This window comes from Apium graveolens, chromosome 8 (assembly GCF_009905375.1).
Source record: "Apium graveolens cultivar Ventura chromosome 8, ASM990537v1, whole genome shotgun sequence".
NCBI lineage: Eukaryota > Viridiplantae > Streptophyta > Magnoliopsida > Apiales > Apiaceae > Apium > Apium graveolens.
Window position 1 is genome coordinate 9,797,980 of NC_133654.1, and position 26,451 is coordinate 9,824,430.

Genomic DNA, 26,451 nt, shown 5'->3' on the forward strand with positions numbered 1-26,451 from the left:
CACTAAAGTTGGTTGTGTTGATATAGTGTTTTTATTCATTATTTTTATATATTTGTGTTGTTTAAGTTTCGGATAATTTTGTGTTTGAATTGTGGTTGGTGAAATAATAGGTTTTTTCCAGATGGGAGCACGTTCAGGGGTACAGAACGAGCTATTTTGCCGGTTTGTTTCCCCAAAGAAGCCTGGTGCTTTAATGAAGTTTCTTAACGCCTTTAGTCCTTGTTGGAATCTAGTTTATTTCATTACCGCAGGTTACAATCTCAAACATTTGTGCTTGAACCTTCATTTTTTATTGCATTAATTTATAAGTAAATTTTTAACTCCTGTCAATATGTAATAGGGAGATGCTGGTGCAAATGTGTTAGTAGGCAAACAATCTTGGATACTGTTAATACCTACTCAGTATGTCCAAGTTTATGGACCATATTGAGCGTGTAGCGTGGTTTATGCCTTGCTGCCCGTAATGGCAGTGCACCCGTCCAGAATTATGAGTTGCTAATGGAGGTGCATGAACTAATGGTGAAATTTTCTGATTTTGATGCCCGATTATCTTCCTCCTGGACTACCACCTATAAGTCAGTATCACATTGACCTTATTCATGAAGCAGGTTTATCGCATTGACGAGTGTATGGTTTCAATTTAAATAAGCCGAAGAGTTGCAACGCTAAGTGGTGGAACTACTGAAAAAGGGCTATATTCGAGAAAGTAAGGGTTCATGTGCAATTTCAGCATTATTAGTGCCAAACACATGTGTGAGTATAAGCTTGCGACTTGTTAGAGCAAGTCCAATGCTAGATGCAAAATGACTATAGTCATTGCTATAATTTGGCATCAAAAAGTATTTTTTGGTGCTATAAGAGCAAGTCCAGTGCAAGATGCAAAATAACTATAGTTATTACTATAATTTGGCATCAAAAAGTGTCTTTTGGTGCTAAAACAAAACTTCAACTCCAATGTTAGATGCATTTTGAAACCAAATAATTCCCTATTTATCTAAATTTTGTCACTTTGCCCTAAGTTTGATTTATAGTACAACAACATGCATCTCATTTGTAGTAGTATGATGATGTGGCTAGATGCATAAATGCATTTTTGGTTTCAAATTTAGAACCAAGGATGCATATATGCATATTTGCATCCAAGTATAGAACTCCCTTGGAGTTGAAATTTTTGACATTTGATTTCAAATTATAGAAATGGCATCACTTATAGCATTTCATTGGACTTGCTCTAATAGAACTTCAACTCCAATGCTAGTTGCATTTTGAAACCAAATAATTCCAAATTTAACTGATTTTTGTCTTTCCCTCCTATATCTTAATTAAAGTTTATCAATATGCATGTCATTTATGGTTACTTGATGATATGGCATGGATGCATAAATGCATCATTGGTTTCAAATTTAGAACCAATGATGCATATATGCATATTTGCATCCAAGGATAGAACTCCTTTGGAGTTGAAATTTTTAGCATTTGGTTTCAAATTATGGAAATGACATCACTTATAGCATTGCATTGGACTTCCTCTTATAGGCATTGCAAATTTATACATTATTGGACATTATCTTAGAGATGTTCTTCTCTAAAATTTGGGTGCCTTTCCCATTTTTAGTTGTATAAATTATCTGTTGAAAACTTTCCTTCAGATTTATCAATTATCTGTTTGGCATCACATTATAACGGGTTGAGGTATACTAAATAATCACATCGTAACATGTCACAACAGTCTAAACTTCATAATTCACAGAGGCCATAAGAGAGAATATGTTGATAGCTTTGATCATAAACATTTGTTGTCATATTTTTGTACACTAGTCTAAATTAAATACTTACATTTTTAACTTTTAAAATTGATATGTAAAATAAGTCAAATTTAGTATAATTAGATAAATTGAAGGACAGCCAGACAACTGCACGATTTTAGTTATTGATCTGTTACTCATTAGTTACAAATTAGAGTACATTGCAATGCTATCTGTGAAATCAACATAATTGGTGAGATAAACCTGTCAAAATCGAATTGCTCTCATGTATTGCTGCCAGTTTTTTGAGATAAAACATTTCAAAAGCTAAAAAGTAATCCATTCAGAACACATTAGTTTGCATAAGGTGATAAGAAGATTATACCCTAAGAGTGAGTAATCTCATATAATTGTCCAACGCACAAAGTGTGTATAGCCCTTTTAAAATCAGTGATGATTGGCTTTTAGCGATACAGGATTACATCGCATACGTTATGTAGTTGATTGAGTAAATTATTTAAATTTGACCTTTTGAATAAACTTGTTAATTTTTTTTTACGAACGAATTCAATTAAACCACTTTGAATAATTTTTTTGATAAATAGCTATTTATATTTCATCTAACAAAACTTCTTCAATAGTATTTTAAAAATTAATGGACTAAGTTAAACTATTGTCTAAATTCGATATTTATCAAAAACGAATGTTAGATAATTTATCTGATCAAAAGTTTAATCTGCCAATTTATTAGCAAATAACTAACTTTGAAACATATTATAGCTAACTTTGAAACAAGATATATTATTTAAAATTTTTATTCATTTTATTAATTGTTATAGAATTCAACCTATTATTTAGGCTAACAAATCCTTTACAAATACTTGACCAATGTGATAAATTACTCAAAAGTTATTTATTTTTAAAAAATTATCGATAAATCACAAACTAGTAACTTAAATGATTAGTTCCTGATTTTCGAAATCCGTAACAATAATTTACCAGATTAAACAACAAATATAGTAATTTGAGAATCAAATTTTTTGAGAAATAGACTGTAATCATTTTTTGACTATACAAAACCTTGATCAAGGGATATATGAATAAGTTTTTCAAGCCAAGTACGGGAGGCCTGCTTAAGACCATATATAGACTTTCGTAGTCGACAAACCATATTAGGAGCAGTAGGAATACTATCATGAATTTTCACATACAATTCTTCAATTAAGTCCCCGTGAAGAAACACATTATTCACGTCTAGTTGATACAAATCCCATTTTTTGGAGGCAGCTAAAGCAACTAAACAACGTATGGTAGTCATTTTGACCATATGAGAGAAGATCTACTCATAATCGATACCGTACTTTTGGTTGAAATATTTTACAACAAATGGAGCCTTTTAACATTTAAGGGACCATCAGCCTTTAAATTGACTTTATAAATCCACTTATTGCCAATCAATTTCTTATTAGGAGGTAAAGGAACAATATCCCAAGTGTGATTGTTACTGAGAGCCTGAATTTATTTAGACATGGCTTCAATCCATAAGAGATGAGTAGAAGCCTCCTTGTAAGACAAAGGCTGATAACAATGCCTTGTGGGTGCTGTTAAACTGATCATAAACAAATGAAGAATACCACTGAGAAGTGACAGAATTGAAATTGTATTAGTAATCATTGAGATAAGCAGGAGGATGTCGTTGTCGAACAAATTGTCTGCTAGCTAGACTGATGTCAATTAAATAATCAGGATGAGAAGTAATAATATCAGATAAAGAATGAAGAGAAGGAATTGTGTGATTAGAATCAGTAGTAGAAGCTTGTGGTTAAGATATAAAATGCTGCTGAAAAGGTGAAGACTGTTGTGATGTAGATAATGAGTGTATAGGATCAGAATTAATAGAATTAGAAGGTGATGCAATAAAATTAGAAAAAATTGTATCATAAAAAATATCAGGATGAGAAGTAAATGTAGGCAAGTAGATTGATGAAAATGCATGAGTGGAAAAAAGATGAAAAGGAAAGTGATTCTCAAATAAGATTACATATCTTGAAACAAGAAGTTGATTGCTGTTTAAGTTGAGAACTTTATATGCTTTCTGAGAGGAACTATAACCCAGAAAAACAGCATGAACTGATCTGGGATCGAATTTAGTCCTATGAGATTTAACAGTTGTTATGTAACACAAGCATCCAAAATTGCTAATGTGATCCAAAGAAGCATCAGATTTGTAGAGTTTAAATAAGGAGTAAGATTACCTAAGCTCTGCAAAGGCATCCTGTTTATTAGATATGATGCACAAATAACACACTCTCCCCAATATGAGCTGAAACCTTAGATGGGGAAAATAGAGCACGAGCAGTCTCTAGCAAATGGCGATGCTTATGCTCAACGACGTTGTTCTATTGAGCACACCGTTCTGATGAGGAGTGTAACTATAAAATGAGTAATGAACTATTCATTTTCGTGAGTAGAATTCTTTTAAAGTACCCTCAGTGAGCTCTAAAGCATTATCAGATTGCACATATAAAATTTTGCAATTAATTTACTTTTCAGCATATGCCACAATTTTTTAAAAGACAGAAGAAACATCAGACTTATGTTGCATCAAATGAATCCAGGTATAACGAATGTAATCATCTACAATTTTAAGGAACTGACTATAATGAGAATGAGTTTTCACTTTTTATGGACCACATACGTCAATGTGCAAAAGTGCAAAAGGAGCAGTCATTTTGACACTACTTTGAGTAAATGATAATCTACATTGCCTGGAAAGAGGACATATGGAACATATGACCCGATCTTTACAAGTTTTGATATCACAATCAGGTTGGATGAGTTTTAACTGGGAAAATGGCAAGTGACCCATTCTTGTATGCCAAAGTTTGGCTTGATCAACTGCTGAGAAACAAGTATAGCTAGAGACTTTTGAGAAGAGTCATGATTGGAGTTCAATGATAAAACTGTGTAAAGTCCTGCATTCAATCTACCAAGAGCAATTTGCAGTTTGTTCTGAGAAGGGTCCTGAACATAGCAATCTCAATCAAAAACCAATTTACAATCTAAATCCTAGCAGAGTTTATGCACTAAAATCAATTAAAACTGAAAATCAGGAACATGAAGGACATTATGCAAGATAATGTTATTAGTTAGATGAATTGTTCATATATTCTACACTAAAATCTTCCTACCATCTGAAAAGGTGATAAAACTAGGCTCAATAACAGGTTTAACATGCACAAACTTGGTAATATCTGGACAGATGTGGTCAATAGCACCACTATCTAAAATCAAACCATGATTAGTGGTAGTCATTACAGATATTACCTGCAAGTAAAGCATGCGATTCTGAACTTTGAGTGGTAGCAGACGGGGAGAAATCCTGATTCTGAGCATTGATCAAACTTAAGAGATGATTATATTGATCCATTGTGATTGGTGAAGAATTGTATGAACATTGAGATGCAGCCAGAATAGATACTTAATCTTCTGGTGCATTGGTACATGATAACATTGCTTTCTTGTCTCTGAAATTCTTGAAACTAGGTGGATACCATGTATTTTGAAACATCTTTCAATGTTGTGTCCCTGTATCTTACAGTGAGTGCAGTAGTAGTTTGATCCAGACTTTTGACTCTTTTTAACACTAGAACAAGAACTTCCAGGATTAGTTCTGATATTAGTATTAGTGTGAGGTCTAAAAAATTGATTTACAGGATATGATTTCTGAGAACCATGAGAAGGAAAATAAGGTTTCTGAAACCTCTTTTCTGCAAAGCAAGCCATATTTTTCAGACTGAATTGACAATTGAGAAATATCCTTATGATTTTCTTCATGTGCAACTAAATGATAAGCCTGAAAAACAGAGGGGAGTGGCTGCATCATCATGATATGAGTCCTGACTGCAGAGTATTTGTCATTCAACTTTATCAAAAATTGTAGTAAGCGTTGCTCTTGTTGTTTCTGTTGAAATTTATGACCTAACTCACATGTATATTTTATGCATATACAAACAGGCAGAGATGAAATATCATCACTACAATCCCACAAAGTTTTGATTTTAGTATAGTATTTAGAAACAACCTGACTTTTTTGAGTAACTTTAGCTAGTTGCAACTCCAAAGAATACATCTCAGTAATAGAAGGACATCCAAATTTGTCCTCAAGATCTTTCCAAATTGCACGGTCACTTTTCAGAAATAACACGCTTCGTGCTATTGTTTCATCAAGACTGAAAAGTAACCAGGACGTCTAAAGCATTGCATCTTTCCTAAACGAAAAATTCCGGTGAATCAGATTCATGCATAATAATTGTACCATTAAAAAACCCTAACTTGTTCTTGGATGAAAGTGTGAGCATCATTGAACATTTCTAGTTATTATAATTAATTCCGCTAAATTTAACGACAACTAATTGAGTTATACTAGCATCCGAAGGATAAATGTAGTAGATACTTGAAGAATCAGGATTTATCGTATTATTAGATGTAGTAGTATCTTGAGTAGATATTTTTGCGTTTATTTTAGTAAACAGATTCGATTAAGAACAAAGATTCAAAGACGATAACAATCACTCAACGTTTTATAGAACAATTTCTATTGATATGAACTTTGAATATAAAGAAATCGAAGTATTAGTTATCAGTTGATAACAACACAGAGGTAAATCATTATTATCAGTAGTTAATCAATAGATCAAATAAAAATTAAAGCGATTGTAGCTTTAATCACACGATAGAGATGTAAATTTCAGTAAGAGATAAGAAAACACCTTGGAGAACATGATTCTTCAGAAACAGAAAGAACAACGAGAAGAAGAGATTCTGAAACAAAACGATTTCGCCGAGATGATCGGAAAATGACGTCTGGTAACAACACAGCTGTGAAAACGAAGAAGATGATCAATATATCAATCGTTAACGAACCGCTATGATACCATGTTAACTTTGAGGCTTTTCATGAAATTTTGAATTGTAAATGTATAAAACTGTACAATAGCTTGAAGAACTTTTCGGTCACCGTTACATTTCTCAGATCTAGTTTTTGTGCAGCTCTCAATCTATTTTTCTAACCTCCTGCGTATACTCTTCTTATCTATATATATAATGTAAATTTTTAACCAATTATAACAATTTTGTTACATTTCTATAAATAAAATAACAGCTAATACTAGTGGATTCAGTGCTGAGTTGGAGGATGAGTATGGTGAGATTATTTATCTGAATTAATATTAATAAAATAAAACACAAAAGACAGACTTTCTTACCATGCCATAAGGCAGGACTAGGTAACATAAGCCATAAGACAGACTTTAGTGTTTGTTTATTATATTTGTTGTGCATATATGGTTTTACTTGTTCATCAATTGAAGTGTAGAGTTTTTGTACATTAGTGTTTCAATCAAGAATTACTTGTGTTTATTAGAATTCTTTACGTAATTTATTTATTTTTTAAATAAAAGATATGCTTCCCGTAAAGTGTTAGATAATTTTTTGGAATTTGTTAACCAATAACCAATTATGCTATACTAGTTGGTAATCCGTGCGAAACACATACCCAAAATTAAAAATAATGTCAAATTATTATTTGTATAAAATTGAACCTAATAATTCATGCGAAATACAGATCGATTAATTAAAAATAAACCGACGCTTGGATGTACAGTAACAAATAAAAATTGAAGTAAAAATAAAGTTTACAGAGAGTAGAAGTTAATTTGTGTTAGTTAGAGATTTAATTACATTAAATATTATTGATATTTGCATAAAATTTTAAATATAGTTAGTATAATTTTCTAGTGAATACTAAGATTTGGTACTTTTGTATTTTTTTAAAAAATATAATTTCATTTATTAGTATAGATAGTTGATAACATGTGTGAAGTACGGGCCCAAGATTAAAAATATCGAATTAGAGAATTGAATTCATAATCCATGCAAAATACGGATTGAAATTAATATATTAATATCAAGTATTAAATTGATATTTGCAAAGAATAGTTACGTGATTAAAAAAATCAAATCACTTATAAAATTTCCTAGTATAATTCTAATTCTGCATAGTTTTACTTGATATAGAAATCTAACATATTAGTTTTATTTTTGTTAAACATATTGTATATTTATCTTATTAACCAAATATTTGTTATATTAGATGATTTAATATTAATTTATTTGATAAATATCTTATAATTAGCTTTTAAATATAGTTTATTTAATATAACTTAATTATTGATAAATATTGTTTTTCAAATTAAAAAAAATAGTTGTTAAATACATAATTTAATATTATTTAATATAATGTAAATATAACCCATAAATTTGTTACTTAAAAAATTATTTTTTAACATAAAAGTATTTAACGCCGTGATGTATAGTAACAAATACAATCGTTAAATCAATAATTTTCAGTGTAAAAGTTAATAAATGCCACTAAAGTCATTTATTATTACTTAATTATTTTTAAAATAATTTTATCCAATTTAAAAGTAAACTGACGCTAGGATGAACACTAACTAATAGTAGAAAATAAAGTTTAAAGAGAATAGAAGTGAATTTGTGTTAGTAATTTACTTAGTAGTCAATAGTTTTTCAAATTAAAAGTAAATATATGTTATTTTACTTAATTTAACGTAACTTTATAAAATTTTAATAAAATTCATAAATTTGCTTAAAAATATTTGTTATTTTACAAAAGTGAATAGACGATTAGATGTACACTAACTAATAAGAAATAAAGTTTAAAGAGAATAAAAATCTATTTGTGTTCAAAACAAAGTTTTGTAGAGAATAGAAGTCAACTTATATCATGTGATATTTTGATACTTTGATACTCCATAGATTAAGCAAAAAATAGGTTATTAACATTGAATCATTATGTAAATCGTGTATAAATTAATTAGTTGTAACTTGTAACCGACTCAAATCTTAAATGAGCAGCGGTGAGGCGTGGTGTAAGCCGGATACCAAATGTATGTAAAATGGATATAATAAGTAGGCAATAGTAATTACTAATTAGTAACCCTAATTCTACCATTCCATGGCCGCCAACATGGATTACAGAAGGGCACTACTGAATGGCTTGAAAGTAATCCCGTCTTCCTCATCAATAAAATCACGTCGTCCTGTGCCTGTATCTATGAGGAACTGGCTAGATCTTCCGCCAGAAGTAATAGTGTCGATTCTGCAACGTGTAGGTACTTCTGATGTGTTGTTGAATGCCAAATTTGTTTGCAAATCCTGGCACACTCTCTGCAAAGACCCGCATGTATGGCAGGTTATCGAATTACGGCGAGATGTGTTGTCAGACAAGATTCGAGAGATAAAAGAGTTTCCCGCTGGTGCATGCATCTATGGAAAGGCGGGAAAGATCTTGCAGAAGATGGCTATGCAGGTTGTGGACTTGAGCTCTAGACAGTTGGTAGATTTATGTATTCAGGGTTTTGGCTCCAATCATCTGCTTCAGTATATTTATCAACGGTAAATGTCTTTTGTTTTCCTTTCTTTTATTTGTTGCGGGGTATATTGAACTAGGATTTTAATGAATTATATATAATCCATGGATTTTAATAGATTATATCTGATTTTGATTTTACGCTAATTCTAGATAAAATGTCGTAAATTTGATAAAGAGTCTTTAGGATTTAAACAAGATGTGTCTTAAGAATATTAGAAGACACTCTAAGCCTAACCTACTCGTACCCTGTTTTAATTGTAGTTATTTTTTTATGATTTTTTTATAAAATTACATTTTGCAGATCAAGCAAACTCAAACGTTTAAGGATAGAAAAGTGCTCTCTTAGAAGACACTATAAGCCTAAACTACTCATACCCCGCAACCTAAGAATGTTAGGTTAGACTTAACTACAAGTCTAACCTACTCATACCTGTTTTGTAGTTATTTTTTTATGATTTTTTTGATTTGATCAAATAAAATATGTTGAAATTTACAAACCCCCGCAACCTAAGCATCTCCCCGTTAGTTATAAAACTACATTTTGCAGATCAAGCAAGCTCAGACGTTTAAGGCTGGAAGAGTGCTCTGTTTGGTATGATGATGGTAAACTGCAGGATGATGACAATATTCATTATGATGGGCTGAGTCAAATGTTAAGATATCTTCCATTGTTGGAGGATCTACAACTTCCCTACACTAGGATCTGTGAAGAAGGTATCAAAAATGCTGGACGTTGTTGCCCTCACCTCAAGTCATTCACATTGAACCAAAGAACTTTCTGTTTCCCTTGGGTTCGAGAAATTGACTGGCAGGCTATTGCTATTGCAAAATACATGCACGGGTTGCGCAGTTTGCAACTCTTTGGGAATAGGATGACAGTTGTTGGTTTGATGGCCATTCTTGATAATTGTCGTTATCTTCAATATCTTGATCTTCGGCAGTGTTTTAACCTTTGTGAAGTACTGAGGAAAAAAACTGAACCTAAAACAAAATATGGTCAAAGACAGCATAGGAAAGTACTCTTCGAATATTCTGATCTTAAAAGAAGAATTGATCGACAGATAAAGGATGTGAGGTTCCCATGGGATTCAACAGAAGACTATGAATTTGATGCCGAGATTTATGATTCTGATTAATAATAGCACTCCATCCTGTAGATTATATAATCTGGTGAATTTTCACTATTCTATTTAATATATTTTCAATAATCTCCAATTAATTTGTGTCTAGTTCTATTTGCACCTTTTTTCTCAAAATATTTTTGTGTTCGTAAAATAAAAAATATTAATACTCGAAATAATTTCAAAAAAACAATATTAGAGCATCTCCAAAGCTCTTCACCCGTTAGGTATCTAGGTGTCACCCTATTATACCTAATATGTAAAAACAATATTAGGGCACGTCACATACCTCATCTCCTTCCTATATTAACCCTAATCTAGCCTAAATTTTATTCTAAATTTTATTATTTATAATTTTTCATAACATGTTTAAAATTTAAATATATAATATTATAATATAAAAATGATGTATTTATCTTCAGAATTATTATATGTATAGATGTAATGCTTGTATTTATATTTATAAAAAAATGTTATGTAATATTAAGTGTGATAAATATTTTATTGTTAACTCCTTTTCAAAAAAAGAAATAATTAAATTTTTTTATTTATATATTTAAAATTAATAAAAAGAATAATATTATGAATATAACTAATGATTATAGCTAATGATACTGCAGCAAAAATGTTTATAGGTTCAATTTTAGCTATCAGTTTTAGATGTTACCGTTGGAGCTCTTACTAAACAAGTAAGCAATCTATGTGCAATTTTTGGTTAATAAAAAAACATATGATGCTGATGTATTCAAGCCCCTTTCCTACATCTCTACTTAGTGATTTTTACAATTATAACATTCTATATCTTTGTATTATGTAAGCAACTCACGGTCCCAAATTGTTTAAACCATAGTTGGTTCTTCTATTCCAATTGTTTCAACCAGATTTACACAATGCCCCCTCCCAAATTATCACGAGCCACCCGACTCAAGTTGTATTTCTGTATGTGTGCAATTGCGGATTAGCTAAGAAAACTTGTCCAACGACTTTTTCTTAATGAACATTATTATTATACTTAAAAAAAATCAAAAAACAATTTATGTGATCTCAAAATTTTAACCTTTTTGGTGCATCATATCAAACAATAAGAATGCATTTCTCGTAAGAAATGTAAATCACTCAAAGGTAAGCAAATACTAGCCCTCCAATACCCAATACATACATGTACATAAATCTTTGATTGCAAACAGGTGAACGGGTGTAAATGAGCATATTGAAGTGTTATTCTTACTATTATTTCATCACATGATGCTCGTTTTCACCCAGAGAAAATATATTTATTCTTTTGACCTTCCATTTTTCACCCAGCGGAACCTCGGTGAGCTCTCCTTTAGAATTGCCCCTGCATCTGGTAAGGAAGCACTATTGACACTGACTAACTTTGTGTGGTTGTCTAATCCAGACATGTTAAATATAATATGATATTTCTGCATCTATTTCCTTTGTACACAAAGTCTAATCATAGTAAATAGCAGTAGCAGTCCAACAACTAGTAGTTCAACTAGTAGTTGGGTAGTTCACTAGCATTATTCAATAAGGAACAAATTACTTTACACGCTTTTTAGTCTATAAATCAGTTCTTCTCATGTATCAAAGACAACAAGTTTGACAAGTATCAATACAAGAGTTCTTTCTTCTCTTACATTGATCAGCAAATATATACACATAAGCATTCACACATTGTTTTATACATATATCTGTGCATTAAGTTTTAACATGATATCAGAGCTTTAGGCCCCTTTCCAACCATTTTTACGCTGCCTCCATTATTTCCGATCACCGTCATCTTTTCTGGTATCTTTCTCTTAATAGGATCTCTCTTTATCATTTAACAAACAATTTGTGTGCAGACCCAACACAGACAAATACACGCCACCACAAATTTCCCAAGACGCATCTTTTCCTCCATATTTCACAGTCATCGCCTCCAAGGAAAACCATTGGTTCTGGTGATATAACCTCGTTCAGGCATTTCAACAAACATTTGGTGCTTCCTATTGATAAACCAGGCACAACATGTTACTCATCTTGTTCTCTCTTACAAAGCTCAAATCACATACTGAGTTCACCGAGTTACTCACCTGGTCCTCCCCATGAGTTCACCGAGTTCACATACTGAGTCAATCAACTCGCTCGACTCAGTTCCTAACACACTCATTAATGAAGTTCATCAATTCTGGTGATAAAACTTCAAGATTAAAATATATCAAGGTCTTCGAATGTCTCTGGAGTCATCTTGGATAGCGCCATCCTTGTTCCTGGTGCAGTGTGTAAGCTAATTTAACCACAAAGATTTACATCTCTTTTAAACCTCGTATTATTTTTTTTGGTTAACATAAATTAGCTAAATTATTCCTTACTACCCTCACATTTATCACTTCTTGCACTTTGAACCTTCACATTTTGTACGTTACATTTTAGTCCTTGCACTTGACTTCTTTTGGCATGGAGAAAGAGAATAGTTCACCGACTCAAACTATTTTGAATTGCTCGAACTATATAACTTGGTCTCAAGCTATGCGCAGTTTTCTCAAAGGAAAAAGACTTTGGTGATATGTGAATGGGGATTTTACTATTCCGACAAAAAAAAAAGATGAAACTGACTCTAAATTCAAGGACCACATTGAAGATTGGGATGTCAAAAATCATCAAGTTATCACATTTTTTAGAAACTCTTCAGTTTCTAAAATTAATTTACGGTTAGGAAACTATGACACTACAAAAGAAATTTGGGAGTAATTGGCATCAAGATACACTACATCCGATCCTTCTCACCAATATCAAATAATGAGTTCATTAAGTAAGAAAAAGTAAGAGCATGGTCAATTTATTGCATATTTTCTCTCTTAGATTCAATCACTTGGGATCAGTTAATATTATCTGAACCAAAATGGCCACATAAAAAAGATGTTGCACTTTATCACACATATCGTGACCAGCAACAACTCATTCAGTTTCTTATAGCTCTCACTCAAGATTTTGAACCAGTTAGAGCTGCATTTCTTCATAGAGTTCCACTACCCTTATTGGAAAGTTCTGTTGCTGAACTTATTTATGAGGTAACTCGACTTGGCATTGGAAAAATCAAATCTGTGGTTGACAATGTCATAGCCGTATCTCCAGTACTTACTTCTGGCAGACCATTTTACAGGTTTTGTCACCAAAATGGTCATGTTACAAAGGATTGCATATCACTACGTAATCATACATGCCAACATTGTCATCAAAAGGGTCATTACTCTATTCGGTTCTGTAAGAGAAAGCCATCATTTAATTCAAACAAGTTTACTCAGTCTTCCGCTGCAGCAACTTCTGAATCTCTAACCACATCTACTAGAGAGATAGAATCCTTGCTCAAACAGGTTTTATTTAAAGTCAGCTCTCCCTTTACTGTATTTTTCATTACTTCAGATACTTCTTGGTATTTTGATTCAGCATGTTTTAATCATATGATAAATGATTCATCCATATCTACAATGAAAACAGAGAGTTCATACCTTCCAAATATTCAAATTGTCGATGGTTCTACCATGAAAGTGATACATATTGAAACCGTATCTACGGAATATCTTAATCTTTCTAACACATACTTCGTTCCTAATCTTTTGCTTAATCTTGTTTCCATCGATCAATTATGTGATCTCGATCTTGATATTATCTTTACCTCTTCTGGTTGTCATGTACAGGATCCTCAGACAGGACAGACTCTTGGGACAGGACGTAGATGCAGAAGGTTGTTTGAACTCATTTCTTCCTACACCAAAATCATCATCCGATCATCTAGTTGGTTCTTTTCCACTACAACCAACATTTGGCATTCCCGGTCAGGTCATCCATCTCCTTCTCATTACGTAGTCTTATTTTCAATGGTCATCTAGATAAGTGTTAATGCAGACGTAGTTGATTGTGTTTCATGTAGATTGGCAAAACAACATGTATTTTCATTTCCTATTCATTATGAAAAATCATCATCTACTTTTGATCTTATACATTCTGATATTTGGGGTCCCTCTCTCACTCCTACTATGGAAGGGTCAAGATACTATGTGATATTTGTTGATGATTTTCTCGTTATACTTGGATATATATTTTGAAAAATTGATCAGAATTATGAAAAACTTATAAAAATTTTGACACAATGATTCACACTCAATTAAAAAGAAAATCAAGCTTTTTCGTGTCGATAATGCCAAAGAATACAAAGAATCAGAACTTAACAAATTTTTGGCATCTTATGGCACTCTTGCACAAAGCTCTTGTCCTTACACATCACAACAAAATGGTCGTGCTGAACGTAAATATAGACACATTCTTGATACAGTTCGAGCTCTTCTCATTTCCTCTTCTTATCCCGAATTATTTTGGGGGGAAGTTGCATTAACTGTTGTTTACACAATCAATATGATTCCTTCTTCTATTACAAATAACTTGACTCCTTATGAAAAGTTATATGAAGAACCCCCATCATATGATTCACAAAAGGTTTTTGGTTCATCATATTTTATTCTTCTTCTCCCACATGAACGAACAAAACTAGAGCCACGTGCCTGTCTCTGTTGCTTTATTGGTTATGGTAGTGGTAAAAAAGGATATCGTTGTTGGGATCCTATCTCCCAACGTTTACGAGTCTCTCGTAATGTGACATTTTGGGAACACAAAATATTTTCATTTATGTCTCAATTTAAAATTGACACTTCAACCAGCATTTCTAACTTTACAGATCCTTTTGTTGATTTACATCCCACATATGACTATATAAATTCTTCGACATCTATTAACACAAATTCAAGAGACCCTTTAATTGAGCTCACTCAACCATCTCCTACTATCAATGTTCCATCAATATAAGTTCATTATGAGGATTCTGATGTTGAGCCTGCCACTCTACCATCTCATTCAGATGATCTTGTTCGCTCTACTCGAGTAAGAAAAGCTTCCATTCAACATACTGATTATCATATTTATTCCGCTATACAATCGTTACATGAGCCTAAAAAATATAGAGAGGCAAGTGTTAACCCTCTTTGGCAGAAAACAATGGAAGAGGAACTCCACGCTTTACGCATAACTCACACTTGAGATTTGGTAAATTTGCCTCCTGGTAAAACTGCAGTGAGTTGTCGATGGATCTACAAAATTAAAACAAAGTCTGATGGCTCTATTGACAGATATAATGCTCGTCTATTTGCTAGAGTCTTTTACTCAAGAGTATGGCATTGATTACGAGGAACTTTTACACCAGTTCCTCGCCTCACATCTGTTCAAAGTTTACTAGCTGTTAGAGCATCAAAACACCGGAATATGTGGTAAATGGATATCAAGAACGCTTTTCTTAATGGGGACCTTCATGAGGAAGTTTATCTCAAACCACCTTCAGGTTTTCCCCACTCTCCAAATAAATTTTTCAAGCTTAACAAGGCTCTTTATGATCTTAAACAGGCACCTCGAGCTTGGTTTGAAAAATCAGCACAATAATCCAACAATTGGGATTTTCTTCAAGTCCATATGATCATGCCCTTTTCATTTGACGATCAGAACGAGGAATTATTTTACTTCTTCTATATGTCGATGACATGATCATTACTGGAGATGATATCGCAGGAATTTCTGAACTCAAACAATTTCTTAGCCAACAATTTGAGATGAAGGACCTTGGTTCACTAAGTTACTTCTTGGGTCTTGAGGTTTCTTATATTCCTATTGGCTACACTCTTTCACAAGTAAAGTATACATCTGACCTGTTATTAAAATCTGGAATCAGTGATACCAGGATTGCTTCTACACCCTTGGAGTACGAGGTTAAACTTTCTGCAGAAGATTGTGAACTACTTTCCAGTCCTACATTGTATCGCCAATTGGTGGGAAGTTTAATTTATCTTACTATCACTCATCCAGATATTGCTCATGCCATGCACATTGTTAGGCAATTCATGGCAGCTCCTCGTACGCCATACCTCACATCTATTCTTCACATACTTCGATATGTCAAAGACACTATATTTCACTGATTACATTATTCATTTGACTCTCCACTTGAGTTACATGCCTACTTAGATGGTGATTGGGGTGGTGATCTTGCTACCAGATGTTCAACTACATGCTTCTGTTTCTTTCTTGGCGACTCGCTTATCTCCTGGCACAGTAAGAAACAATCTCTTGCTTCTCGATCAAGTGCCGAGTCAGAATATCGGGCTCTTGCTGATACCACACAAGAAGTAATTTGGCTACGATGGTTACTTGAAGATATGAGTGTAATTCATTCTTCAACCACTTCTATCCATTGACATTGTTCACAATGACGTTTTTCAAAAAGGATATCGTTGTTGGGATCCTATCTCCCAACGTTTACGAGTCTCTCGTAATGTGACATTTTGGGAACACAAAATATTTTCATTTATGTCTCAATTTAAAATTGACACTTCAACCAGCATTTCTAACTTTACAGATCCTTTTGTTGATTTACATCCCACATATGACTATATAAATTCTTCGACATCTATTAACACAAATTCAAGAGACCCTTTAATTGAGCTCACTCAACCATCTCCTACTATCAATGTTCCATCAACATAAGTTCATTATGAGGATTCTGATGTTGAGCCTGCCACTCTACCATCTCATTCAGATGATCTTGTTCGCTCTACTCGAGTAAGAAAAGCTTTCATTCGACATACTGATTATCATATTTATTCCGCTATACAATTGTTACATGAGCCTAAAAAATATAGAGAGGCAAGTGTTAACCCTCTTTGGCAGAAAACAATGGAAGATGAACTCCACGCTTTACGCATAACTCACACTTGAGATTTGGTAAATTTGCCTCCTGGTAAAACTGCAGTGAGTTGCCGATGGATCTACAAAATTAAAACAAAGTCTGATGGCTCTATTGACAGATATAAAGCTCGTCTATTTGCTAGAGTCTTTTACTCAAGAGTATGGCATTGATTACGAGGAACTTTTACACCAGTTCCTCGCCTCACATCTGTTCAAAGTTTACTAGCTGTTGGAGCATCAAAACACCGGAATATGTGGTAAATGGATATCAAGAACGCTTTTCTTAATGGGGACCTTCATGAGGAAGTTTATCTCAAACCACCTTCAGGTTTTCCCCACTCTCCAAATAAATTTTTCAAGCTTAACAAGGTTCTTTATGATCTTAAACAGGCACCTCGAGCTTGGTTTGAAAAATCAGCACAATAATCCAACAATTGGGATTTTCTTCAAGTCCATATGATCATGCCCTTTTCATTTGACGATCAGAACAAGGAATTATTTTACTTCTTCTATATGTCGATGACATGATCATTACTGGAGATGATATCGCAGGAATTTCTGAACTCAAACAATTTCTTAGCCAACAATTTGAGATGAAGGACCTTAGTTCACTAAGCTACTTCTTGGGTCTTGAGGTTTCTTATATTCCTATTGGCTATACTCTTTCACAAGTAAAGTATGCATCTGACCTGTTATTAAAATCCGGAATCAGTGATACCAAGATTGCTTCTACACCCTTGGAGTACGAGGTTAAACTTTCTGCAGAAGATTGTGAACTACTTTCCAGTCCTACATTGTATCGCCAATTGGTGGGAAGTTTAATTTATCTTACTATCACTCATCCAGATATTGCTCATGCCATGCACATTGTTAGTCAATTCATGGCAGCTCCTCGTACGCCATACCTCACATCTATTCTTCACATACTTCAATATGTCAAAGACACTATATTTCACTGATTACATTATTCATTTGACTCTCCACTTGAGTTACATGCCTACTTAGATGGTGATTGGGGTGGTGATCTTGCTACCAGATGTTCAACTACATGCTTCTGTTTCTTTCTTGGCGACTCGCTTATCTCCTGGCACAGTAAGAAACAATCTCTTGCTTCTCGATCAAGTGCCGAGTCAGAATATCGGGCTCTTGCTGATACCACACAAGAAGTAATTTGGCTACGATGGTTACTTGAAGATATGAGTGTAATTCATTCTTCAACCACTTCTATCCATTGACATTGTTCACAATGACGTTTTTCAAAAAGGATATCGTTGTTGGGATCCTATCTCCCAACGTTTACGAGTCTCTCGTAATGTGACATTTTGGGAACACAAAATATTTTCATTTATGTCTCAATTTAAAATTGACACTTCAACCAGCATTTCTAACTTTACAGATCCTTTTGTTGATTTACATCCCACATATGACTATATAAATTCTTCGACATCTATTAACACAAATTCAAGAGACCCTTTAATTGAGCTCACTCAACCATCTCCTACTATCAATGTTCCATCAACATAAGTTCATTATGAGGATTCTGATGTTGAGCCTGCCACTCTACCATCTCATTCAGATGATCTTGTTCGCTCTACTCGAGTAAGAAAAGCTTTCATTCGACATACTGATTATCATATTTATTCCGCTATACAATTGTTACATGAGCCTAAAAAATATAGAGAGGCAAGTGTTAACCCTCTTTGGCAGAAAACAATGGAAGATGAACTCCACGCTTTACGCATAACTCACACTTGAGATTTGGTAAATTTGCCTCCTGGTAAAACTGCAGTGAGTTGCCGATGGATCTACAAAATTAAAACAAAGTCTGATGGCTCTATTGACAGATATAAAGCTCGTCTATTTGCTAGAGTCTTTTACTCAAGAGTATGGCATTGATTACGAGGAACTTTTACACCAGTTCCTCGCCTCACATCTGTTCAAAGTTTACTAGCTGTTGGAGCATCAAAACACCGGAATATGTGGTAAATGGATATCAAGAACGCTTTTCTTAATGGGGACCTTCATGAGGAAGTTTATCTCAAACCACCTTCAGGTTTTCCCCACTCTCCAAATAAATTTTTCAAGCTTAACAAGGTTCTTTATGATCTTAAACAGGCACCTCGAGCTTGGTTTGAAAAATCAGCACAATAATCCAACAATTGGGATTTTCTTCAAGTCCATATGATCATGCCCTTTTCATTTGACGATCAGAACAAGGAATTATTTTACTTCTTCTATATGTCGATGACATGATCATTACTGGAGATGATATCGCAGGAATTTCTGAACTCAAACAATTTCTTAGCCAACAATTTGAGATGAAGGACCTTAGTTCACTAAGCTACTTCTTGGGTCTTGAGGTTTCTTATATTCCTATTGGCTATACTCTTTCACAAGTAAAGTATGCATCTGACCTGTTATTAAAATCCGGAATCAGTGATACCAAGATTGCTTCTACACCCTTGGAGTACGAGGTTAAACTTTCTGCAGAAGATTGTGAACTACTTTCCAGTCCTACATTGTATCGCCAATTGGTGGGAAGTTTAATTTATCTTACTATCACTCATCCAGATATTGCTCATGCCATGCACATTGTTAGTCAATTCATGGCAGCTCCTCGTACGCCATACCTCACATCTATTCTTCACATACTTCAATATGTCAAAGACACTATATTTCACTGATTACATTATTCATTTGACTCTCCACTTGAGTTACATGCCTACTTAGATGGTGATTGGGGTGGTGATCTTGCTACCAGATGTTCAACTACATGCTTCTGTTTCTTTCTTGGTGACTCGCTTATCTCCTGGCACAGTAAGAAACAATCTCTTGCTTCTCGATCAAGTGCCGAGTCAGAATATCGGGCTCTTGCTGATACCACACAAGAAGTAATTTGGCTACGATGGTTACTTGAAGATATGAGTGTAATTCATTCTTCAGCCATTTCTATCCATTGACATTGCTCACAATGACGTTTTTCATGAGCGCACTAAACATATAGAGATCGACTGTCATTTCGTCTGTCAACAAGCTGCCAAAGGCACTGTTCGGTTACAGAGTGTCTCGAGTGCTGATAATAGTACAGATATTTTCACGAAAGCTCAACCTCCTGGGAAAATTTCATAATTATATTTCCAAACTCAAGTTGGTTCTTCAACCATCTTCAGTTTGATGGGGGTGTTAAATATAACATGATATTTCTACAGCTATTTCCTTTGTACACAAAGTCTAACCATAGTATATAGCAGTAGCTGTCCAACAACTAGTAGTTGGGTAGTTCACTAGCATTATTCAATAAGGAACATATTACTTTACACGCTTTGTAGTCTATAAATCAGTTCTTCTCATGTATTAAAGACAACAAGCCTGACAAGTATCAATACAAGAGTTCTTTCTTCTCTTACATTGATCAGCAAATATATACACATAAACTTTCACACACTGTTTTATACATAGATCTGTGCATTAATTTTTAACAACACGGAAACTCCTTTATACGAACAAAAGTTTTTAAGAGAACCAAAGTCCACATATATGAGTGGGCATCATGCCAAATCTTTGGCTCATTTGTAAGTATCCGTACAACAATTTTTGTGAACGTCCTTTTTATGAGGCCATGCATGTTCATGGCAAGTCTCCGACCTATATAATCATATTTATTAAAGTGAAGTTAAGCTTGACCTATTAACAAGCATAAAAATATATATCCTCCTTATCATGTCGATTATACGCAAAATGTTGGCCAACACCTACTTGCATTTGAGTAAAAAGATAACTTACTAGTGGAAGATCCAAGGTGAACATTATATCGATCGAGGATGACAAAACATATTAATGTCAACATTATTCCTTCTTAATTGTCGTTTAGCATGATGACATGAATCAAGTGATGCCTTCTTAATTTCATCTGCAAGCACACTCAATACGAAAAACGGACATTTCTAACCACTAATAAATGGTCAGAATAACAGATTTTATATACTCCCTCCACCCTCATTTTAATTAGTTCACTTTATAAATTTCACACATATTAAGATATAGAAATAAAATTTCTTTTTCCTAATTTTCACACAAACCATACAATTTAACTTTTACATATTACTCCCTCCGTTTTAAATTAAATGTCCACTTTTAAATAAAAAATTTGTTTTAATTTAGTTGTCCACTTCATTTTTTAATACAAATTTATATTTCCTAAATAAACTTTCCTTTACATATCTCTTAGTTACCTTTACCTTTGAAGCTGGATGAAGCTGTTTGGGTGTATCGAACATCATTCAATACTCCGCTAGGCATGTCACTGTATCAATTGGTTTATGGGAAAGGATGTCATTTTTCTGTGGAGCTAGAACACAAAGCGTATTGGACTTTGAAGAAATTGAGCCTTAATATGGATGCAGCTGGTAAGAAGAAGATGCTTAAATTAAATGAACTCGACGAGTTTCGACTTCAAGCGTATGAGAACAACAAAATGTATAAGGAGAAAGTCAAGAGGTGGCACGATAGGGGTCTAGTGCTCAAATCATTTGTGTCGGGGCAACAAGTTCTTTTGTTCAACTCTCGTCTCCGTCTTTTTCCTGGAAAATTGAAGTCGAGATGGTCCGGGCCATTTGTTGTCAAACCTGTGTTTCCACATGGAGCGGTGGAGATTTTTGAGAATGATCCAGACCAAGCATTCAAGGTAAATGGACATCGATTGAGCATTACTATGGGGTTACGGAAAACCGTGAGGTGGTTAGTGCCGTTTTGTTGGCAACTTGATCTCGGGAAATCTACGTCAAGCTAACGACGTAAACATAGCGCTTCTTGGGAGGTAACCCAAGTTTGTTATACATTAGTAGATAGAGGAAGAAGAAAATAAGAAGAAAAATAAAAAAAATGGAAAAAATGGAAAAATTCAGTGTTAACTACAGTAGCACGGCGCTCCCGCGCTGAGAAGCGGGGCGGCCGCGCTGAACTTCCAGTAGCTGCGCGCGCCCGCGCTGGTGTGCGGGGCTGCCGCGCTGGAATTCCCGTAGCACGGCGCGGCCGCGCTGCCAGGCGGGGCGGCCGCGCTGGCTCCCTGAACCTGAATATTTTTTAGAGAAAACGAAAATTTCAAACACAAAATAAACCCCAGCCGAATTTTACTCGCTCCACTTCCATATTTCCCTCTCCAAATCAATTCCAATCACCTCATTACTCCCATTATTCCCATTATCAATTCACACTTCTTTTCCAAAATTAATTCCAAATTCCCTATATATACACACACTTATACACAATCATCTTCATCACTTCTCAATTCTCAAACCTAAATCTGTCTTATACACTTCTCTTTTCTCAAACTTATTCACATTCAATTGCTCCCAAGAGACAAAGACTCAAGTTAGCATCAACACTACCGATTCTTCAAGTGTTGATGGTACGAGGCCTAGGTTTGCTACTCTGGAGGTTGAAGCGGAGTATGCGAGGTTGTTAACGAAGCCGATTGCGAAGGAGAGGGGTTTTCTGCCATCGGGTAAGGATGGTTAGTTGCTTGAGATGATTATGGAGATGGGTTGGGTTTCTTTTTGCGAGGCACCTGCTGCTGTGCCCATGAGTATTGTTCGTGAGTTCTATACAAACGTGAAGGAGGATAAGAATGGATATTCTGTGGTGAAGGGGTTGACGGTGGATTACAGTGCTGAGGCTATTCGGAGGGTGATCAACCAGCCCGAGAGGAGGCCAGAGCAGGAGGATTGGAATGCGAAAACGGGGATGATTTTAACTTGGATTTGATTGTTGCTACGTTGTGTGTGCCAGAGACTCACTGGAAGTTCAAGAGGGGCACAAACGAGTATGCCACTTTCCCTGTCTCGTGCATGAACAGGTTTGCACGCACATGGAATTCTTTTATCTGTGCCAACATCATGTCATCTTCTCACGTGCATGATGTTACTGTGGAGAGTGCATGGTTATTGTGGAGGATTCTTTAGGGAGATTATGTGGATCTCGGGTCGGTGATTTATCAGGGTATTCTGAGGTTTCTTCGTGGGAACACTACGGGTTCTATTCCCTATGCGTCGATTATGACGAAGCTTTGTGTGGTGGTTGGAGTTCATTGGCCCGCACACGAGCAGCTTCAGATACCTAGTGCCCCTATTGACAGTTCTACGATGTTGAGTATGCAGGAGTGGTACGGTGGGAAGCCTGATCCGAAGGGGCTTTGCTACACATATGATCACTTGCCAGGTGGACGGCCAGCTGATCAGGCATATGATGGTAGTACGAATCAGGCCAGCAGAGCCGTATGGAGACATCAGTTGGGTGAGGCCGGTCCCTATCAGTCACAGCAGCAACATCAGAAAGTAGAGGACAGTGCTGGTTTGGGGTTCAGCGCATTATAGGCGCTTAGCGAGGCGGATGGATGCGATACATGACATCCATAGTAGGTTTGCACATGATCTCACCCAGGTGTTGGGGATAGCTTTTAGAGCCACGGGAGACATCCAGTGGCCAGTCTTTAGTGAGGATTCTGTGTACCCGCCTTTTGACACTCCACCCGCAGAGGGTGATGACCATCCATATTCCGAGTAGGTATGCCTGATTCCTTGCTATTACCTTCACTAAGGACAGTGAAAATTTTAAGTTTGGGGGTGATAGTTTAGGAATATGTTTGTGTGAGTCCATATAGTTTGCATATTCATGATAGTTTAGTTCATATTGTTGCATATTTATCATATAGTTTTTTATTTTGCATGTTAGTATGTTGCATATAGTTGCATTTGCATTATAACATGATCCCTTAGGTTAATTGTTGATTGATTTGTGATATTGATGCGAGTGTGGTGATGTCGTATATAGGAATGTTAAGTCCTATCGAGTTGATTTGCATGCTAGAAGCAAGATTATTTCACTAAGTCTTATAGGTTGCTTGCATGCTAGATCATGATCATGGTTTGCTGGTTTGTCGAGGTTTAATCACTTGTTTATAATTAGAATGTATGATATTCTCTTAATGATGAAATAACATGGATTTTTAAAAAAATTGGAGAAAAACATAGGATTTTAATGCTAGTTGTGGCTAGGTGTCAAATGGCTAGTAGCCGGCTCATTTTATATGAGTAGTCTAGGGTTGAGCGAGATGGAGCGGAACACACTTGCTCAGAAATTGAAAAAAAAAGAAAAAAGAAAAAAATATATAGAAAAAGGAAGAAAAAAATTGTGTTATGTATAATTGATCACGAGTGGGCGCTTTAATACTCGAGTTATTAAGTTCTTAGGGGACTTTGTGTCTAGTGACCTAAGGCTTTTATAGTCTAGGATCCACTAACCTAACGCTCGCTACATGGGTATTATTGCATAAGTTTTTTGTGGACCGTATTCATTGCACGATCAAATAAGCATATATGTGTTGTTATGTTTTAGCAATAAAAGCATGAATTCTTGTATAACTCCGGTAAAAGAATTGAAGTGTTGTAAGTCATTTTGAGTTTAGCGTTTATTCTATTTATAACCTTGTGATTGCCTTATGAGTGGTGAGTTATGGTTAATGATCTAGTTGCAATAGTATATATGTTAAGCATTTGCACACACGCACATTTCTAGCTTGTGAGTTGATTTGTGGGATTTGATTGAACTTCTGCGAATAATTGCATTTGTTGAGATGTTGCTTGTTGATTGATTAAGTTATACTATTGGGATCGTTGCATTCATGTAGTTTGCATTCATGCATTTTTATTTCTTGTTTTTGAGTCTGTTATATTTGAGGACAAGCATTGACTCAAGTTTGGGGGTATGTTAAGTGGCATTTATATCCACTTATAACGCTTTATAAAGCTTCGAATTGGTATTTTGTACTCAAGTTATTTGTATTTTTGATGTGTTTTGTAGTGTTTTTGCATTTCAGGCATAATTGGAGGAAGGATGAGGTTTAACATTTTTTTGATGCTAAATTGGTGTTAGGAAGGTGCCTCAGATGTTCGTGTGTTGATCGCCATCAGAAACTAGCAAATAAAATAAAGCAAATAATTTTTTCCAGAAGATCAGCGCGCCTGCGCTGTGTTAGCGCGCACCCGCGCCGGTTTGTCAGAGATACAGCACGCCCGCGCTGGGATAGCGCGCGGCCGCGCCGTGCCGAATTCTGAGATTCCTGATTTGATTAGATGATTGATTTATGGACTTTTGAATTGATTGGGCTGCTATCAAAAGAGACTCTAAAGACGTTTTGAACAACAGAGCTTAATGAGAAGACGACGAGAAGACCGTATAGCACAATTCAACGAAGGCGAAGAGGATCTAGTTTATTCTTGTGATTCTTTGTTTTAAGTTATAATCTTGGATGCTAGTTTTCTTGTTTGTTGAACCTATTACTCTTGATTACGTACTTTGTTTATTATTCAGTTATTAAGAACTAGTTTATTATAGCATGCTTTCATCGGAACCCACGGTGATGATGAGTTCGGTTATGAACTAATCGTTATCGTGGGGTTCTAACGGATTTACTTATGGATTTCAATAGTTAATTTGTTTCGATACCTTAGTGTGTGGTGATTGTATGATATCCTAGTATTAGTTGTGCTTATTCGTTTTATGTGCGTCGCGAACATATAAGATAACGTGTTAATCCCTAATGAAGCGAAAGTGAATTTAGAGATTTAGAACTTGCCATGCTAACATAGGTTCATGTATTTGTTATGCATGATTCGTAGGTAATTTTAACCATCTTACTTGCCCTATGTAATCACGATAGATTACTTACGCATTAAACCTTTGTGCTGTCAAATTCTATAGACATATAGGGTCTCAACATACTTGGTTTCTATTCAGCTTCTATCTCTTTTGTGGATGTCTGGTAGTATGGTATTCGTGCAACGAAAGTTGGCGTTTATCAATTTGGTGTTATCTGATTAGTTGTCATCACCATTGCATGATAAGGTTAAGAACAATAACTTTGAATGAAGTATTTAATGAAGTTAGAATTCCATGTTTGTCTTATAAATTAATTCAACCCTTAAATCTCTTAATTAATTGCATGTTAGTTAATTTTTAGTAATAAACAATCTCAATTTGTTATTCGTCTTAGCATTGAATAATAACCATATCATTGTTGCATAAGTGCATAAGTCTTAAAGTTAACCAAAAAAGTCTCTGTGGGAACGAACTAGAAATAATTTTATATTACTTGCGAACGCGTATACTTGCGTGTATTATTAGCGTGTGTTTTCGTCCTAACACCTAGTTTTAGGATTTAAATAGAGACATATATAAAAATGTTGAAGCTGGAGTCAATGTGAGTGTTGGGCCATTTGTTGTGAACTATAGGTCCAACTCTCCTCGACCATCTACTCAGGACGCGCCAAAATCTCCCCATGATTCTCATGAGGGCGCGCCT

General features: G+C 34.7%; 2 protein-coding genes and 1 long non-coding RNA gene across 6 annotated transcripts; 2 read left to right on the forward strand and 1 right to left on the reverse strand.

Moving 5' to 3' along the window:
* Positions 1-4,303: 4,303 nt before the first annotated feature.
* LOC141678666 (uncharacterized) lies at positions 4,304-6,869 on the reverse strand. 4 transcript variants are annotated; one of them, XR_012557843.1, is made up of 3 exons: positions 6,740-6,869; positions 5,073-6,626; positions 4,304-4,769 (listed from the first exon to the last, which is right to left on the reverse strand). It is a non-coding gene; the product is annotated as an uncharacterized LOC141678666 (long non-coding RNA). The 4 variants fall into 4 exon arrangements; XR_012557840.1 differs by having other exon boundaries at positions 4,309-4,769; positions 5,073-6,011; positions 6,518-6,838; XR_012557839.1 differs by having other exon boundaries at positions 4,310-4,769; positions 5,073-6,016; positions 6,518-6,838.
* Positions 6,870-8,796: 1,927 nt separating this feature from the next.
* On the forward strand, positions 8,797-10,337 carry LOC141679262 (putative F-box/LRR-repeat protein 9). Its single transcript, XM_074485766.1, has 2 exons — positions 8,797-9,161; positions 9,749-10,337. The coding sequence occupies exons 1-2, from the start codon at positions 8,797-8,799 to the stop codon at positions 10,335-10,337; spliced, it is 954 nt and encodes a 317-aa protein (XP_074341867.1).
* A 2,423-nt stretch (positions 10,338-12,760) lies between these two features.
* On the forward strand, positions 12,761-25,422 carry LOC141676561 (uncharacterized). Its single transcript, XM_074482232.1, has 5 exons — positions 12,761-13,378; positions 13,471-13,681; positions 14,006-14,147; positions 23,249-23,654; positions 24,951-25,422. Exons 1-4 carry the CDS (start codon positions 13,374-13,376, stop codon positions 23,269-23,271), a joined length of 381 nt encoding a protein of 126 aa, XP_074338333.1. The 5' UTR covers positions 12,761-13,373; the 3' UTR covers positions 23,272-23,654; positions 24,951-25,422.
* The last annotated feature ends 1,029 nt before the right edge of the window (positions 25,423-26,451 follow it).

What these genes read in the sequence shown, in the direction of transcription:
- LOC141679262 (XM_074485766.1), top strand. Translation starts at nt 8,797, where the DNA reads ATGGATTACAGAAGGGCACTACTGAATGGCTTGAAAGTAATCCCGTCT. An exon ending in GTGGACTTGAGCTCTAGACA is followed by an intron (nt 9,162 to 9,748) that starts GTTGGTAGATTT and finishes TACATTTTGCAG; the next exon opens with ATCAAGCAAGCTCAGACGTT.
- LOC141676561 (XM_074482232.1), top strand. An exon ending in TAGAATCCTTGCTCAAACAG is followed by an intron (nt 13,682 to 14,005) that starts GTTTTATTTAAA and finishes TGTCATGTACAG; the next exon opens with GATCCTCAGACAGGACAGAC. An exon ending in CATTTGGCATTCCCGGTCAG is followed by an intron (nt 14,148 to 23,248) that starts GTCATCCATCTC and finishes TTGAGTATGCAG; the next exon opens with GAGTGGTACGGTGGGAAGCC.